The 19499-nt window shown below is 44.5% G+C and overlaps 1 protein-coding gene across 1 annotated transcript in view; it reads right to left on the reverse strand.

Annotated features, from left to right (window-relative positions):
- Nucleotides 1–1306: 1306 nt before the first annotated feature.
- Nucleotides 1307–19499, reverse strand: part of LOC147427365 (uncharacterized) — an 84832-nt gene continuing 66639 nt past the window's right edge. Inside the window, exons 4-5 of the mRNA XM_086497350.1 lie at nucleotides 3234–3772; nucleotides 1307–2212 (exon numbers count right to left, since the gene is read on the reverse strand). Of these exons, the coding sequence (XP_086353476.1) occupies nucleotides 1593–2212; nucleotides 3234–3772 (1159 nt within the window). The 3' untranslated portion in view covers nucleotides 1307–1592. The remainder of the gene's footprint in view (nucleotides 2213–3233; nucleotides 3773–19499) is intronic.

Consider the following 19499-nt stretch of genomic DNA (forward strand, 5'->3'; position numbering starts at 1 on the left):
GCACTAAATTTAGAGTTTGTATGAAAAAGTTATGGCTAAAATAATACAAAATATTCCAAAAGCAAGTGAAGGAGATCTTGACACATGTACAAAAGTGCCGTACTTTTTTGGAAATGTGGCTCCTCCTTGACCCTTAGATCAAGAATAGAGAAACCCTAAATTCATCGAAATTGGCCCTAATGAGATGCGAGACCAAAACTATCGTTGGAAAGCTGGGAGGATGTGTTGGTCCTACCACACCTCTGATTAGGATGATGAGGTGAATGGGGGGTGCGGGGTGCACAAAAGAAGCCTCCTCCCAAGTGAGACTGTACTCAAAAACGATAGGGGAGCGTAATCATCACTCAAAGAAGGCCAGTGCCACTTTCCAAGATCCTAGTCCAACTAAACAAGGGGCTTGCCCTGCCAAATCCATAGTCTCCAGAGTAGAACCGCCCCTACACTGAAAACAGGGTCAAACACATGATCTCCTCGGAGAGAGCCAACCACTCATAGGCTGCCAATGGACAGTCAGCCTCTGATCAGGTGAAACCTCATCGTGAAAGTCCAATCTGATGTGACATCCATGATCGCTAGTCTCGACGATGTCAAAGACTAAGAGTCCCCTGCTAAGCGACAATCGGGTCTCCAAAAAAGGGTCGAAGACTCGAAGTATGCCCACCTTCCTTGATGGTAAGGTAAAGTAGTCTGCCCCTCGATCAAGGCATGCCAATCTGGTGGAATGGCCTCGTCAACCTCTCATACGGGCAATAATCCCTCTGTTGGCAAGAGTGCGACGTAAGTGTTTAAGGACTTCGCTCGGATCTAGTACTCCGCACAAACACAAAAATTTACCATGTGTGCATGGAGCTAATATGTGTGTAGATGCTCAAGAATTGTGGGAATGAGTGTCACAATTAAGAGTCAACACCTTAGTTTGGAGAGGACTGTGAGCAGGGATAGCACATGACTAAAAATGTGGGAAAAGCAAGCTATAATGTGATCAAAAACTCGACACTCAAGTAGAATTTGATACTCATTACTTTCTGAACTTGCTTAAGGCTAAAGTGCACAATTGATGAGACTCCTCGCTTGCACCCCTATGCCTCAATAGAAATAATCCATAAACCAAACAAGATAGATAATATCGCATACACACCACTAAGGATCAAAAGAGTTTCCCAATATCAATTGCTCACAACTCTAGCAGAGCTTTCACAATTTGGAATCAATTTAATTTCAGCATATACCTTGAAGAATCCAGGAAGTCACCTATGAAGAGAAGTGCCAGTTATAGACTAATGGTGGCCATGCACAGAAGAGAATATAACTATCAACCCCATGTGTAAAATTGATTGAATACCATGTCATCCCCACTATCATCATTAGTGCTCGTTAGTGGGTGTGGAAATGAGTACCAATATATGCTCCCAACAAGCACACGCACGCACATATCAACACAAAAGTTCTGTGACCTTCCTTCAGTTTGTCTTTTTTATACAACTGTTTACATGCCCAAACAATAGACCTCCCTTGAGATCAATGTGACCTTCCTTCAGTTTGTCTTTTTTATACAATTCTTCACAATAGGCTCCCTGCAACTTATTGCCAAGCTACACTGGATTCTTCATTCCTTTCGCCCTCCAAACTTGCTTGAAAGAGGGCATCTTCGGCCCACTCCTGCTGAATCCTTTGACTGGCTGAGATTCGTCATTAACCTGAGAACGGGTCGACAAATGTTTGATTTCTGAATGCCCCCTCTCATATGGTTCTGCCAAACCATTGTCTACCTTCAGCTTTTTGCATTGCAATTCCCATTGCTTCAAGAGGTTGGTAACTACAGTGTGCTTCTGCTTTTCAGCTAAATCAACTGCCCTCCTTTTGTACTCATCTTTTACATTCAAAGACGCACCTGCATGCAAAAGGTAGGAAACAAACCACTCAGATCCCCTCCTGGCAGCAATGTGCAAAGCCGTCTGCCCATATCGGTTTTGCGCATCTAGAATCTGATTGCACTTCATCCCTGCATGTGCATTCTCATCCTTACTCTCGAAAGTTCTTTGTTCTTCCATGCTAGCCTCCACCCCCGGAACCCTGGTGTTCTTGGTGCACAGACTGCATTCCTTATTTGAGCATCCATAAAACGTATGCAAGCCTGCTGCTTCCAACAGCACCTTCGCAACGTCTTGGCGATCAGCAACTGCAGCTGCCATCAATGGTGTCCAGCCATCTCCTTCACATCAAAACACCCATAACAAATTCAGTCAATCCCTCCCAAAAGTGTAGCAAGTCAAGTCATCCATAATTGAATCATTACCCATAACAAAGTGAGCCAAGGCTCCCAATGCAACAACAGATTTCATTATAGAAACCACATTTATCAGATAATAAGATTGGATCTAAGGCCCTATATTTGTGTCTTAATAACATACAGACTGTGTAAAGGCAATTACTCTTGCTTCGCCCCATTTCCCTTCTAACCGACTCTCCAGTGGTCGCCAGCTATTCGCAACTATCAGAGGTGCTGTCAATCCTGATGTCAAGGAACGAAACATTTCCACCCTTAAGTTTGCTTGCAGTCCTCAGCAATATCATCAGCTGACGAGCTGACTCTTGAGAGTTTTTGACAAACTGTAGGGTGGCTTGAATAGGATGCAACAAAATCAAGAGGCCTTTCACATGACCTAGGAAGATGGATCCACTTTGATTAGTACGTAAACTCGTTAACTGGCAGTATCGGCCTCATGTTTTTTATCATCTCTCCCAGCACCCTCCAAGATAGACGAGAGAGTTTCTTCAATGTTTTTAGTTCTAGGATGCCTGTGGCTTCTTGTACATCTTTCTACTCCACACTCCACAAAGTTGTAGCATATAGGAAAAATAACCTTGTATAACGCACTATTTTCTAATATTCTTGTACAAAATGTGGGAGTAGAATAGTCACAGTTATATTAAAAGTGAGGTCTAGAAATTATGAAAGAGGACCATACAAGGCTGTACATCCAATTTCTGAGATTAAAAAGTAGAGATTGAGGTCTGGGGAACTGTCTCACGAGAACATTATGCAGGAAATACTGCAGATGCTGCAGGAGTGACAGTTGTGTTTGGATGCATGTGTGCACAGAACAGTATGCATAAGAGACTACAGATGCTGCAGAACCGACAATCCCGCGCTTTTCTGAACTGTGTAAATGGATTACTAATTTTCTTCTAAGTTTTTTCCCTCAGACTAAAGAAGGAGATGAGGTCAATACCGTATACTTCCGAAGTTTGCCAGTTGAAATTATTTGCTTCACAATGGGAAACAAAAAGTCTCACAACTGAGGTGTGGCCCTTGAGAGCCGCAACATACAAAGAATTTTCTCCAGCCCTATTCCTGGAAAACACATCAGCTCCACTTATCAAAAGCAACTCGCAAATGTCGAAATGGCCATTCCACGCAGCATCAAACAATGCTGTTGCTCCTGTGGAATCTTTGAGTTGTAACGAAGCGCCTAAAGTGAGTAAGCCTCGGACCATTTCTGCTTCAACGTCATTAGCTGCGACATGTAAAGGAGTCCGCCGCCTCAAGTCTGAGCAATTTACCGCAGCACGAAGAGCCAGAGACACATATTTCGACTTCGCATCAACACCATCACGATTCCATCTGGCCTTGGAAGCTTCGAAGGAGGCATAATTATTCCTTGGAGAAAATGCTTGCTCTGCTATGTCCTGGTTACTCAAAAAGGTGAGAGCAGAGCATATTGATTCTTTCTCGCAAAAATTCCAGACTTCAACGCCTTCAGCTTGTTCCCTGCCATTGCATTGAACCTCAATTTTAAGAATTTAAAGACCTCTCATTATTTTTTTTTAGATACAATAGTAGCTCCATAGACCATACCGCAAAGTAAAGACTGCAAGGAACGGTTGCATCAAATTATTCACTTAAGAGAGACATTCCACAAAAAGGCATAACCATCCTAGCATTCAGTTCACTTTTATGATTGCGCTACGCGGAAGAATATCAAGCAAGAGGAAACACAATGCCAAAGTCCTCATCTAATGATCACTTTCATTGTGCCGTATAACCAATGTGCTAAATAGTTAATAGGATTAAACCCAATCACACAAAAGCTGACTGGCTCTTCACTCAATTTTCACACAAACTAATCCTTACAGTAGCACAAGCGCCCTAAAACTGTTCATGGATATATAAACCGGAACATATCCATTAGGCTATATGGAGGGCACCGTCTATCATTCTACAAAATAATCACAGAAGAAGTTAAAAACAACCTATTCTGCCAATTCATAAGAAGTTTTCTCAAATTTGGGGTATCGCAAATCCACTTCTTTTTCAGCACAGCAAAACCCCAATTGGATCCAATGAACCTTTGCAACCGCTCTTGTTTCCCATACAATACCTGTACCACTGCAACCAAGATTGTCCACGTCTGCCGTACGGAACTGTGAATACGATTAGTGCTATCCCCTACAATAACATTCAATGGAATTACTTAGTGAACCTCTGAAGCTCTTTCCTGTATTACACATGCTTCTAGCCAATTTCTTGACTCTTTTATGCTTCAATTTGAAGCAAAGTCTCGACGTTCATGACACTTCAGTTTGAATTTTGTGAATTCTTAAGTTTTGACTTAAATAAGTCCTTGGTACTCTTTTTCATTGTACATGTCGTACTAGCTTTGGCTTGGTCCATTCCGTACCGTACTAACACCAGACAGTACTAGCACCGGATGCTGGGACATGCCAACAATGCAACAACTATTAGACCCGCGGACACCATGATAAATATACTTAATGCAAGAATTCACGAAACATCACGAAGTAGCAAGCTTGAAATAGACGATGTCAGAAAAAAGAAAAGATTATCCTGTACACTTTTAGGGTTTAGGTAGGAAGAGCTTATTGCCCGATTAGGGTTTCATTGCATAAGAGGCTCACTGTACCATTATTGACCTGGTAGACGTTCTTCAGTAAGAGAAAACTTACATATGTACAAGTGGAATCTTACACTTTGCTCTTTTGGACCCTCTTAATGGTGAAATATAATCCAATTGGGTCATCAAGCCACATTGGGATAGTTGCCGGCTGGTGGACCACGGCTGAAAATCGCCACATAGTTGCTGTTTGTATGCAAACTTGCAAAACTTTTTCTGAAGCTAAAATAAGGAGAAATACTCTCTGCTATGTGTCATGTCCATGAATAATAGGGAGAGAGATGAAACAAGGAGGATTCTTCTCACTCCCCCCCCCCCCCCGGGCCATGTCTCCCTCGAGCTCTATGATGGCCATGGGGCCGGGCTGGTGGCCTTTTTGCCACCGCCGACCCCCTCTCCTTCTCATACACTCCATGTCCCCAGCCACCTCTCTCTATTTTCCCTATTTTAGCCAATTTTCACTTATTATTTTTAAGTGACTTTTGTTGGGAAACTGGGTAGGGCAATTTGACAAGCAAGTATATAAGAAACCCTAGCGCTAGCATTTTCTGGCAGAAGAGGCAGCAGGGACCTGACATCCACAATGCACGTTCTAAGCAAGACCCCCCCCCCCCCCCCCCCCCCCCCCCCCCCCCCCCCGGGGCGGATGACCTAGCGTTTTTAGCCAAGAACAGCCAGTGTTTTCTCCAAATGCAGAACCAGCCCAGCATTTTGCATTTGCAGCAGACTGAGGGCCTGGCCAGTCAAGGTTCGGGCGGACCTTCTCCACCATCAAACACATCTTCGTTCTGCATTGCCCCATTAATGGGGCAAAGGAAAAAGCTTTATTGCAAAGCATTTGACACAGTCCCACAAGAGAAGCTTTTTCACCGACTTCAGAGTCTGGATGTACAATCAAAGATGATATGGGCCATCTATGCTCTCTATGAGAGAGTGACTAGGAGAGTTCGTTGTCCACGCGGCCTGTCAGAGTCTACCACCATTGGTGTTAAGCAAGGATGTCCCCCTCTCCCTGGCCCTCTTTGAATGCTACATTGACGAGATCTCCGACTACGTTGTGAGCGGGATGGAAACACACATAACGCCTCTATAATGACCCGACACACACTCTTGGGATGATACACACACACACTATGGGGCACCACTCGGCTTACACAACCCACCTGGCCGAGACACGAAACACACCGATGGAGTGACAGAAGAGAGATTATCCATTTGTCCACTCCACACAGAGAGAGAGAGAGAGACACACACACAAAAAAAAAAAACTCAGCTCAAAAGAGGAGAATTTCTGATGTTTAGATACAATTGAACTTGGGCCAACACCAATGGGGCAAATAGCTCACACAATATGGGTAAAATATGCCAGATACAATCACAAATTGGAGCAGAAGCTTCGTTCGTAGGAGAAACTTACACAGCCAAAACTGTCACGATTGTGACTATGTTAACAGCAATACATCTACTCCTAGTTGCAGATACGATTGTGACTATGTTAACAGCAATACATCTACTCCTAGTTGCAGATACGCGAAGTGCCATGCCAAGGAGGACCCCTGCGCTTGGATGGTCACACCCCTTCGCCCAAGAGACGTGCCTCTTCGCCAAAAGCCACACTCCTTCGACGAATGGTCACACCCCTTTGCTCTACAGGTGCGACTCTTCGCCCAATGGTTGCAGCTCTTCGCCGAAAGGATGTGTCTTTACATCTAAAGTCGTGTCTCTTCACCAAGAGACGTGTCTTTTCATTTATGTCTCTTCGTCTCCTATATAAGGAGCCCTTGTATCACACATTCAAACAATCAAACACAGAGTCTACTAAGTCTTGTCTCAAGTACAGTTTAAGTTTCTTAAGTCTTAATCATGAGTTTAAGTACTTAATTAAGGATTAGCACCTAGAATCCTCACAGTGGTATCAGAGCAAATTTTTTCCCCGGACCCAAAGGTTGTGAGCCCCTCACCCTCGCCGCTACCCTCTCCCCCCCTTTTCCCGGAATTGCATGGAAGCAGAAGAAAGGTGGTACGCATGTGCATACGAGCATGAGGTAACTTAAACTTATTTTGTTCCAATTCTATACATAACGGCTAGCAGTACAAATGTGTGTGTGCGGGCGTACCGGTGAAATGACCCTTAATGAGGAGGTTGGAGCGGAAGTGCCCCTTCATTCCGAGAGTTTCACACCCCTTCACGCGGAAAGGCACTGACCCTGTCGGCAACCACACCTTCTCATTGCTCGCACCCCTTCACCAAGAGTCACCCCTCTTTCCCAGTGCTGGCTGCTGAAATTCTGAAACGCTGGGCTGAATTGCTGAAGCACTTGGCACTGAAGAGTCTTTTCGCTGGAATCCCTTCGCATCGCAAATTCTCCAAGCAGCAGCATATTTCCCAAGCGGCACTTAATTTTCTACGCGCTGGCTGGACTTATTTTCTTCACGCTGGCTGGGATTTCTTTTCTACACTGGGCAGAATTCTATGTTGCTGTTTTAACGCTGGTTGGCTGACTATATAAGCCTTATAAATTATTATAAGTGACCAACCCGCCCCAAATTTGGGGTGACCGCTCAAAAGAGGTGACTTATTAAAAAAAAAATTACAACATTAGCGTAACTTGGCATTATTTACCCAAAGGCCAGGTTTTAAAAAAAAAACAAAAATAAAAATGATCGCCAGCACAATCTCTACATTCAATTATTCTCCACAGCTTGTGTTGCGCACAATTCTCGAACACGTGCAAGCCTCACACACATGGCCGATGAGACATATGACGTGTCATTTCCGTACCGGACTTATGTAGACGAACTGCTTGAAGATATTCTGCCTGAAAATCCTATTCTGCCAGAACCTGTACCTGCGCCTATTCCCGAACCAATTCCAATTCCGGACTTTCCCGCGGAGATTCCATCGCCGGTCTATTCTCCTGAACTCTTGAGCCTTGCGAAATTCCTGGACTCCAAAGTGCGAACTTATTCCAGATAGATTTTTCGCTCACGGATCACCAATCCCATAACCTGTTCCCGAACCTGAACCTGCACTTGTTCGAGTTCATTTAAGGCGTAACCATGCCAAATTCTCAGGATGGAGGTGGTCTATCTGACGATGCCCTTACTCTTATCAAGGAGCAGATGGCCACACTTTCCATAAGCCTCGCATCACTTCACACTCGCTTGGATGAGATGCACACGGAAAACACTTCTCGAAGTCGACCTGCTGTTTCTCGAACTACAAATGCAGCATCTTCAACACCTTCCGAAGCTTCAGCGGATGAACCGAACGAACCAGATCCAACTGAAGAGGTAGACAATCGCGAACTTCAATTACTTTATAAAAATTTTAATACTGCACAGAAGAAGAAGCTTGATGTTAAACTGCCGGAACCGTACACTGGTCGCCGCGACAAGCGCGTGTTCGACCAATGGCTGTTCAAAATGGAGATTTACTTATCGAACACAAACTTGGTCGAGAGTAAAACAGTTTCACTTGCTAGTTCTTTGCTCAAGGACACAACATTTCTTTGGTGGCAACGACGGGTTGCTGATGGTAAACACACACCTTCTTGGGATAAATTCCGGCGTGCTATTCGCAAGGCGTTCGAACCTGCCAATGCGGATTTTCATGCACGGTCCTCTCTTCGCCGCCTGAGCCAGACAGGTTCCTTGGCCACGTACATCACAGAGTTCCAAAGGCTAACTCTGGAGATAGAGATCCTTAGTCCCTCTGATAAACTTCACAGCTTTATCGACGGATTCGAACCCAACCTGAAGGACGATGTGCACAAATACAACCCTACCACCTTGGATGCTGCAATTTCCTATGTGGAGCGTCTTGGCGATAATCGGCGCCCTGCACGGAATTTTCTCCCTCGTAACAGATCTTCAAACAGCGCTCGCTTTTCACAGCGCGATCGCAGAGACAACTATAACCAAAGTCAGCAACATCAATCTCACTTCAGACAGCAGCAACACAACCCTATTCAACTTCAAGGTTCTTTTCTCAAGATCGATAATCTGAAAGCAGATCTTCTTCACATGTTCCTCCACTTGATCGTGGTAAAGGAAGTGATTTTTCTCAAGATCAGCATTCCATTACTCAGCAAGGCTCTTCGTCAAATGCATCTTCAACTTCAAAGAAGGAAGGATTATGTACAGTCAATGGTGACCATAGATGGTATCAATGTCCAAAGAGACCAAATCCGTCTAATTTGAAAAGAAATTCCAACGCAGAAACATCATCGAATTCTGAACAACCAGATTCTGCTAAGGATAAAGAAAAATCTGTGGTCAATACGATTCGTGTCTCAAAAGATACGAGTATTCTTATGAAGCATGCTCAGTGCAATTCTTCAGTTTTGAAGCCTCTCTCAAAGCAAGTTTTGAGCCTTCTTGGACTACTCAATGATCGCTCCATCAATATTTTGGTGGACAGCGGATGCTCAAATAATTTCGTTAGCACTCAGATAGTTCAACAGCTTGGCTTACCAACTCAGAAGACATCTCACTTATATGATGTGGAATTAGCAGATGGATCAATTTTGACTTGTGATCAGACAGTTCGACAGTTGCAGTTCGAGATTCAAACTTATGCAGATCAACTGGATTTTGAAGTCATGCTTTTATCTTATTACGACATGATTCTTGGTCAGCATTGGTTATTCCAATATGATCCAGCAATTAGCTTTCGAGGACATACTATCAACTTGTTCAAAGATGGACGTGAATTGACTTTACACAGGCTTTCTCATGCGGAAAGAGTGATTCAAGCCTCACGTGTACTAGTCAAACAACATGATACAGTGGATTATGAAGAGAATATGATTTCCGATGCAGATGCAGATGCAGATATTATTATTGATGAATTTTTGAATTCATTAACTTCTCCCGAATCAATTGATGATGACAAAGATAAAGATATAGTTACAGATTCCGAGTCTGAAGACGACTATGCTTTCTTTGATTCTTTACTGGATGATGATATGCCAATTACAAGTCATGAAGTTACAGTTCTAGAAGATGATTCTGAAGAATTTTGGAATTCATTATTGGAAGATGATTACAGTCTCAAGCCAAAATCCTCTCCAGTGATTCATAAAGTTGAAGTTACCCCATCTGAAGAGTACCTTGAGAAGATTTCCTCTTCCCCAAATATTTCACAGTTATTGGAAGATTTTAAACCAGAAGGCTTACATCGCACGAAGGATTTTGAAGATCAACCTCTTGTTGCAGTCAACCTGATTATGCAAGATTTCTCTAAAAAGTCTTTCAATAATGCAATGACATGGGATTTAGCAGTCAAAGCAAAAAGGTTTCGCAAGAAGCAAAGGTTCAAGACAAAGACTTCAGATAACTCAAAGACTGAAAATTTTCAAAGATTCAATGCTTTTCAAGAGTTCTATCAACATCAGAAGTCATTTCTTTGACAAGGGCTCTCATTTTAAATGGAAAGGAATGTCACGATTGTGACTATGTTAACAGCAATACATCTACTTCTAGTTGCAGATACGCGAAGTGCCATGCCAAGGATGACCCCTGCGCTTGGATGGTCACACCCCTTCGCCCAAGAGACGTGCCTCTTCGCTAAAAGCCACACTCCTTCGACGAATGGTCACACCCCTTCGCTCTACGGGTGCGACTCTTCGCCCAATGGTTGCAGCTCTTCGCCGAAAGGATGTGTCTTTACGTCTAAAGTCGTGTCTCTTCACCAAGAGACGTGTCTTTTCATTTATGTCTCTTCGTCTCCTATATAAGGAGCCCTTGTATCACACATTCAAACAATCAAACACAGAGTCTACTAAGTCTTGTCTCGAGTACAGTTCAAGTTTCTTAAGTCTTAATCATGAGTTTAAGTACTTAATTAAGGATTAGCACCTAGAATCCTCACAAAAACAACAGAAAAACGATGAGAAATTTGGCAAAATGGACAGCGCCATCGCATCCGAAACGACCCAAAACCCCAGTCTACAATGTCAAAGTGCTCAAATCCGACCTCGGATGAGCAGTTTATGGCCAAAACACGCTCTGTTCCTCCTCTTCTCTCCACGTTTTTTCTGGTCCTCTCTCAAGTATTTCATTTCCCACACTTAGCTTTATTACTTGGGCACCTTTGGCCTTTTAGTTGACCTCAAATGGACCCCGAACAGGCCAAAAAGTGGCCTCGCAGTGCATAGTTGTCACCCTGCTGCATCCATCCGTACATCTGGCACTCAACTTTTTCCAATAATGCATCCCGCAATCACGTGAAGTGGACCCCAAATACAATTCTCATGATGACCTTTTTACATAATTATCACAAGAAAACATCCACGTTGTGTCTGTACTTATCCACGTGCAAATATTGACCCCATTCGACCTCCTGATACCACTAGATGTCATTTGACACGCCTGTTTACCTCATGTCGGCCCCTTGCGGATAGCTTCCTCGATAAATTTTACGCGCTACCAACTCCTCATTATTATAGGAAAAACACACTGGTACTGGTGAGTCCTACCTGTACACATATAGGCCCCACGTAGCCACCAGGCTCTGGAAAATGGGCAATTCTTTATTTGATGCACCATGCATGTGTATATACATATGCGCAATCCCTTGCTCCAAAAAACTCCTAACATAATTTGCCCATCCCCTAGCCTGCTAGATCATTCATGATCAGCAGCAACAGCAGAAAGAGATATGAGACTCGCCGCGTCACAAGTCTCCTCATCCCTCACAAACATTACATGCTCCACAGACAGCTCATCTTGCTCCACCATCATTAACCTGGCATGATATAATTTAAGACGCAATCCATTTACCCTTGACTTATGTAAAATCCCATCCAGGTTTGGCAGCTGATATGTACCATTAGGAAAACACTCCACTACCTTGAAAGGGCCTTCCCACTTAATTTGAAACTTCTTTTGGAATGTCTTGTCCAGCTTACTGTTGTAGCGCAAAACTGTTAGGTGCAGCGGCATGAATGTTGTATTTTCTCAAGATTAGTGATCCTTATTGCTCAAGGTTCCTTTTAGTTCTTAGGGAAAGAGGGCTTTCCGTCTTGTAGATTGCTGTGGTCACGAACAAAGTGAGTGGATATTGTGCGTGCAAATGAATGAGACTGAGAGAAGGAGAGAGAAGAGATACGACACCGAGAGGTTTGTAAAACCCTCCTCCGAAGGCCCCACTCTCGTCGGCGAGAGTGGTCTATTCTTTGATTGCACAAGGTGTACAATGCGTATGCAATGGACTGATGCAATGGGACTATGCCGATGACGACGACAGTGATGACAACGACGACTTGATGGCTGAAATCTGAGTTCTTCTATTCGCTGATTTCGGGGACTGTTTCGGTGGCTGAAAATGACTGTTTTGGCTGCGTTTTTATGGCTGAAAATGGGGGATCATCTGCAACCAACTTTGGGGGAATCTGCTAAGGAGTCTAGGCTGAAAACTGCGTTTTGTCACTGCTGAAATCTGCAGATTCCCTAGCGTTAGTAGATGGGGCTGAAAACGCTGGAGAAGCTGAAGGTCCTGCTGACGTTTTTGCATCAAAAACGCTGGCTGAAAGTGGGGTGTCTTGGCGATGAAAACACTGGCTGAATGCCTGTAGGAAAAAACGCCAAGGGAGGGATGGGGATGGCGGGGTCTACTGCGGGGGGGGGGGGGGGGGGGGGGGGGGGGGGGGGGGGGGCTTGTTGAGCGGGAAGCTCCTGCTGCCTCTTCTGCCAGAAAGTGCTAACTTGGGTTTGCTTATATATTAACTTAGCAAAATTGCCCTACCTACTTTTGTTGGAAAGTCACTTAAAAATAATAAGTGAAAATAACCAATAAATACGAAAATAGGCTGAATGCACTGGAAAATTCCCCTAACTGATGCTAATGGATTCTGATGGAAATTCCAATGATCATGCTGTGTGCAACCGGAGGATATGCATCTATGCTAAGTGACTGGGCATGCACGGTGTCACCAGCGTGTGACTACTATCTATCCTTTTTGTTGATTTCTTTCTTATTATCTATTTACTTTCACTTTTTGGAAACACCCCTCGGGAAATCTAACTGCCCTGCATTGCATAGCTAGTGTGGAACTGTCCAGAGGGAGTCCAGGCCTGAGGGCAAGAGAGCACTAAGGTTGGACAAGGACTATGGTTAGCCAAGTGGGGTCATTGACTAGCCAAAGTGGAATCCTTTGCTATAGAGGCTACATTTCAGTTCTGGATGTGACCGCAGTGTACAAAGAGGGTCGGATGACCTAGAAAGATACAATGGCAGCATCTCCTAAAATTTAGGGAACTGCTATTTTGGGACCTGAAAATGTCTTCGCGTCATTACGTGCAGTTTGACATGGAGATCATTTTGTTACTCTGTGGCCAAGTCAACAGAGGCTGCAGGTGAGATATTTTTAGACCCGACGGTCTAAAGTGGGAAAATGCACAAATGAGTGACACTTGGCACTCTGAGGCCAGTTTACTACTTATAGAGAAGGCAAAAACGTGATTTATAGCTGGGAGGCTCATTTTGCAAGTCTCTGTCACAGGTTGAGAGCTATGGAGTGCTTGCTTTCCCTCCTATGTACAGTGCGGTGCCAGGAGTGATGCCCTGCACGCTACGCACTGCCCTCTCTCTCCCCTTTGGCAGTATGTTATGCCCCTCTAGTGGGCTCTTCATTTGACCAATGTACAGTTATGTGGGTTCATGCGCGATTGCCGAGGCAAGAGCCTCTTGCACAGGTACTGGATTAGCTAGCGGCTAATCCCCCCGCAGGTATAGGTGATTCGGAGAGGTTTCACGCTCGAAATCTCGTCCGATTCAAAGGGCAAGTAGCCCTACAGGTGCGGGAGCTCGAGGACTTGCTACGGATGCGACCGGCACGCAAAACGGAGCCCGAAACAGTGAATTACAGCCTGCTGTGTATTTTTGCAGGTTTAGGGTTTTGGCCCTAAACGGACCCTAATACCCCCAGGAGGTTCGGGGACGCAAGGGGACCGCTGTACAGGTGATCTGGCACATTTTCAGGGCTGAAAACAGAGAATTCAGAGTGCTGCAGATTCTTGCCAGGTTTTGCAAAATGCCCGTATGCGTCGGGAAAGTCATTTAATGCGTGGGAATACTGACCGTGCAGGGTTCTAGTACAGTTATGCTGCCGAAATCGGGCTGGAACAGTGGAAATTCAGCCGAGTTTGTGCGGGGCAGCTTGTAGGGAACCATAGCGTTTATTCCCTCTTTTGAACAATAAAGAAATACCGAAAGGGGCGCCTAAGTTAGGGGCCAATCTGGTGTCCGTCTACTCATACAGGTGCAATCTAGCAGCCTGTATCCCTCTCCCCTTTGTTGTGTCTTGAAAGTTCAGGTAAAATAGACGACTAATAATGGGTGAAAGCTAAATCAAGGTTTAAAGTAAAGTCTACCGCCCTTTTTGGATTGAACAAGCCGGTTTCATGGTTCCATCGACGGGATTAAATCACTTTTTCCCATAGAAGTGAGCCTTAGTCAGTTTTGGGCTTGAAGACACAGGGGATCGTAGACCAGACACAGGAAATTGCAATTCTGGCTGACAGACCAGATGATGTGACTGAAGAGGTTTCCTCTTCACAGGGTCAACAGACACATGAAGTGGGTGAGTCCTCAAGACCACCACAGACAGATGACGATATATTCAAGACCCAGTTGGCTACTGTTGTGGCTATGTTCACACAAGTAATGCAGAATCCGAGGTTTTTAGCCTTTCTGCAACCTCCTGTTCCGTCTCAGCAAGTTGGGCCACTGGATCATATTCAAAAGCCTGTTAAGGCTCGAGCACAGGTGATTCATACCGCACAGTCAATGGAAACACCTGTACACTTGACAGAGAACATGTAATCTCCACAACCTGTGCCTAAGGTGCAAGAACAGGTGGCTGAGATACCAGTCTTTCAGGCTGTACCAGTTCAGCCCGCCACCTTTCAGCAGCCTATAGCTGGTTCTAATGGGCAGGGAAGCAACCTACAGGCTATGCAACAAGTGTTCCCACCACCTTCAGTACACCCTGGCTATTTTGGAGGTGGATCGGTATTCCAAATATGGCTGGTCATGCACCTGGAAATCAGTTTTACACACCAGGAACAGTGTTCGGGGGTGCTCAAACGATCATGCCTAACCCCATGTATGGTGTCACGGGCATGCTACCAAGGTTTCAGAGCACTCAGGGCCAATTTGGGATGCCACAAGCAAATTTTGGTATAGCTGGAATTACAAATCAGCAGCCAAATATAGCGTTTCCAGATCAAGTTAATAGCGGTCAAGGAACACAGATGAACCCTAATAGTGTTCCCATGTTTCAGTCACTTCCATATGACAATTTAACGCCGCTGGAGAGGCCAACTCCGTACAAAGAGGGTGGCAAAGGTGTGTCATTCACAACCTTTACAGGGTTTGATGACAGGAAGAAGGCTCTCTCATTCCTCCAACAGTTTGACAAGGCCTATGCAGGGGGAAACTTTACAGAGGCTTCAAAATTCCGCAAGGCAGCCACTTTCTTGACAGGGAATGCAGGACAATGGTGGACAACTTTATTGCTTCAAGGGCAAGCTCCGTCCACATGGATTTACTTCAAGCAAATTTTTGCAGCAGCATGGTTATCTGATGACTTTGAAGCAGATGTCATGACAGAATGGCACCAGCTTAATGCTGTTACTTGCAAGAATCTGGATGATTACACTCGGAAGTTTTGGAAAGCTCTACTTGGTCTCACAAATGCTCCTGCTACGTTCAATAGGACGATGGACAGAATTTTCCGTCCACACCAGCAGTTTGTTGGTACATTCTTTGATGACATGATAGTCTACTCAAAGAATGAAGAGGAGCATAGGCATCACTTGGCCATTGTGTTCAAAGAGCTACGCAGTCATAGGTTGCTCATCAATGCAAAGAAAAGTGAGTTTTTTCTCGAAGAGATCCACTTTCTGGGACACATTGTCTCAAAGGATGGTGTCAGAATGGATCCTGCAAAAGTTGAAGCGATCAAGTCATGGCCAGATTTGAAGACGGTGCATGATGTCCGAAGCTTTTTGGGACTATGCTCCTATTACATAAGGTTTATCCAAAATTTCGCTGAGATTGCTTCACCTTTACATGCTCTTCAAAAGAAGGCAGTCACCTTTAGATGGACACAGAAAGAGATTTCAGCTTTTAATCTCTTAAAGGAAATGATGACTTCAGATCCAGTCATTGTGTTGCCAGATCTTAGGAAGTCATTTGTGGTCCAGTCTGACGCCTGCGGTAGTAGCATTGGTGCAGTGCTAATGCAAGATGGCAGGGTAGTAGCCTATGAGAGCAGAATTTTACAAGGGCCAGAGATGACCATGCAGGTCTATGAGAAAGAGTTACTGGCTATGATTCATGCGCTCTTAAGTTGGAAACACTACCTGCTAGGTGCAGATTTCGTTGTCCAAACGGACCATCAGACCTTGCGATACTTCTTGACACAGACAAAGTTATCTGAGAAGCATATGCGATGGGCAAATATCTTGTCCATGTTCCACTTTCAGATTGTGCATGTGGAAGGCAAGAAGAACGTTGTGGCTGATGCATTGTCTAGGAAGCCACAAATTTCAGCTGTGTCAATTCCTTATCATCATGAACTTGATGATATGAGAGAACAGTATGAAAATGATGAAGATTTTGCAAGGGTCTTCGAGCAGCTAATGCAAGGACGTCGTCATGAACACTATCTTCTCAAAGATGGGTTCATGATGATGCATGGCAGATTGTGTGTCACAAAGCCATTGCGACGCAAAGTTATGGAAGAGAGTCATGTCCCACCGTATGCAGGGCATCGTGGTATTGATGCTACAGTTAAAGCAATTGAGACATTCTTCTATTGGCATACATTGAGAGGGATGTAGATGCCTTTGTGCGAGAATGCCTAATTTGCCAGAAGGTCAAGTTTGACAGGCAAAAGGCACCAGGGTCATTGCAACCACTACCTATTCCAGATAAACCATGGGAAAGTATTGCTATGGATTTTATCTTTGATCTTCCGAGAACGCAGACAGGAAACGATGGTATTTGGACGATTATTTGCAGATTCAGCAAACAAGCTCATTTTATTCCTCTCAGGAAGAAGATAAAGCCAGATCAGATGGCACGCTTGTTTATGAGCAATATTTTCAAGTATCATGGCATGCCACAGTCGATTGTTAGCGACCGTGATCCACGCATGACAAGTTTGTTCTGGAGAGGCTTGTTTGAGAATATGGGCACCACGCTCAAATTCTCTTCGTCATTTCATCCTCAAACAGATGGGCAGTCAGAAGAGGTAAATTCTATTGTCCTAGATCTGCTGAAGTGTTATGTGTCAGAGCATAAAGGAAAGTGGGAGCAGTATTTGCCATTGGTGGAGTATGCATACAATAATACACTGCATTCATCAACTGGCAAGGCACCTTTTGAGATAGTTGAAGGTGGCAAGAAAGTTCCTCCCATACTGCATACAAAGGACAAGATATTTGAAGCAGATAAGTATGTTCAGGACATGGATGAAATGTACAAGAAGGTCAAAGTGGCCTTAGAAAAGACTCAGGCAAAGCAAAAGAAAGCAGCTGATCGTCACCGTCGTGAAGTGGTATATTCACTTGGTGATTGGGTGCTTTTACGCTTTGAAAAGGCAAGGTTAAAGAAGATGAAGGGCAAGGAAAGACTGTTTCCAAAGCTCAGCATGCGTTACTATGGGCCTTTTCAAGTATGCGACATAATCAGTGATGTTGCATATAGGCTGAAATTGCCTGACAGTTGGAAGATTCACAATGCGTTTCATGTGAGTCTTCTCAGACCCTATGTGGGTGATGTGCCAGAAGATATGCCAGCTGAAGATCAGCCGGAAGTCGAGGAACTTGACGAGATCTTGGTCCCTGAACAGATTTTGGCACACAAAGAAAGGAAAGTGAAAGGCAAGGTTGCTAGGCGTTACTTGGTAAAGTTCAGAAACTATCCACCAATGGATGCTAAGTGGATGGAAGAAGGTGAACTTGCGGAGTCACCAACTGTGTTATCACTTTACCTTGAAGCCTTCGATTTGCAACCTACCTAGAACCCTTGAGTTTCAGAACTACATGGATTGTCAGTGTGACAATGGCTTTTGAAACAAATGATGTACATGGTATTTAAAGTGAGCTCAAATGAAATACCTGTTACATGAATGTTAGAGCTGTACAGATTGTCAGTTTGGCAATTGCTCTTATGGAATGTCCAAAAGTTTGGTTAGTGCTATAGAAGTGAGTATTTCTTGTCTGTTTCTCAAGGATACAGTAATTGCTTGTATTAAAGAGTACATGTGTAACTGCATTCTTAAACTGTCGGTTTGGGTATGCTTGAAAGTGTTACGGGATCCAACGTGTACTATAAGACAGTGGCAAAATGTGCAGCTACCATTTTGTCATTGGAAAGTTAGTGACTCAAACCAATGGCAGAGTGCGAAGCTACCACTATCTCATTGGGACAGGGTTCACACGCAGGCAATACATGAGTCGACGAGGTGTTGAATACACCAAGGTTGACAATGAGCATGTATGTGTCGTATATGTGTCCACAAGTGTTGAATACATCAGTGTTGTAAGTAAGCATGTACGACATAGATGCAAACGAGGACGTTTGAGATTTCAAGAGGGGGGTATGTCACCAGCGTGTGACTACTATCTATCCTTTTTGTTGATTTCTTTCTTATTATCTATTTACTTTCACTTTTTGGAAACACCCCTCGGGAAATCTAACTGCCCTACATTGCATAGCTAGTGTGGAACTGTCCAGAGGGAGTCCAGGCCTGAGGGCAAGAGAGCACTAAGGTTGGACAAGGACTATGGTTAGCCAAGTGGGGTCATTGACTAGCCAAAGTGGAATCCTTTGCTACAGAGGCTACATTTCAGTTCTGGATGTGGCCGCAGTGTACAAAGAGGGTCGGATGACCTAGAAAGATACAATGGCAGCATCTCCTAAAATTTAGGGAACTGCTATTTTGGGACCTGAAAATGTCTTCGCGTCATTACGTGCAGTTTGACATGGGGATCATTTTGTTACTCTGTGGCCAAGTCAACAGAGGCTGCAGGTGAGATATTTTTAGACCCGAGGGTCTAAAGCGGGAAAATGCACAAATGAGTGACACTTGGCACTCTGAGGCCAGTTTACTACTTATAGAGAAGGCTAACCCCCCCGCAGGTACAGGTGATTCGGAAAGGTTTCACGCTCGAAATCTCGTCCGATTCAAAGGGCAAGTAGCCCTACAGGTGCGGGAGCTCGAGGACTTGCTACGGATGCGACCGGCACGCGAAACGGAGCCTGAAACAGTGAATTACAGCCTGCTGTGTATTTTTGCAGGTTTAGGGTTTTGGCCCTAAACGGACCCTAATACCCCCAGGAGGTTCGGGGACGCAAGGGGACCGCTGTACAGGTGATCTGGCGCATTTTCAGGGCTGAAAACAGAGAATTCAGCGTGCTGCAGATTCTCTCCAGGTTTTGTAAAGTACCCGTCTGCGTCGGGAAAGTCATTTAATGCGTGGGAATACTCACCGTGAAGGGTTCTAGTATAGTTATGCTGCCAAAATCGGGCTGGAACAGTGGAAATTCAGCCGAGTTTGTGCGGG

The sequence above is a fragment of the Adiantum capillus-veneris genome, chromosome 23 (assembly GCF_014529385.1).
Source record: "Adiantum capillus-veneris isolate H3 chromosome 23, ASM1452938v2, whole genome shotgun sequence".
NCBI classification, from domain to species: Eukaryota; Viridiplantae; Streptophyta; class Polypodiopsida; order Polypodiales; family Pteridaceae; genus Adiantum; species Adiantum capillus-veneris.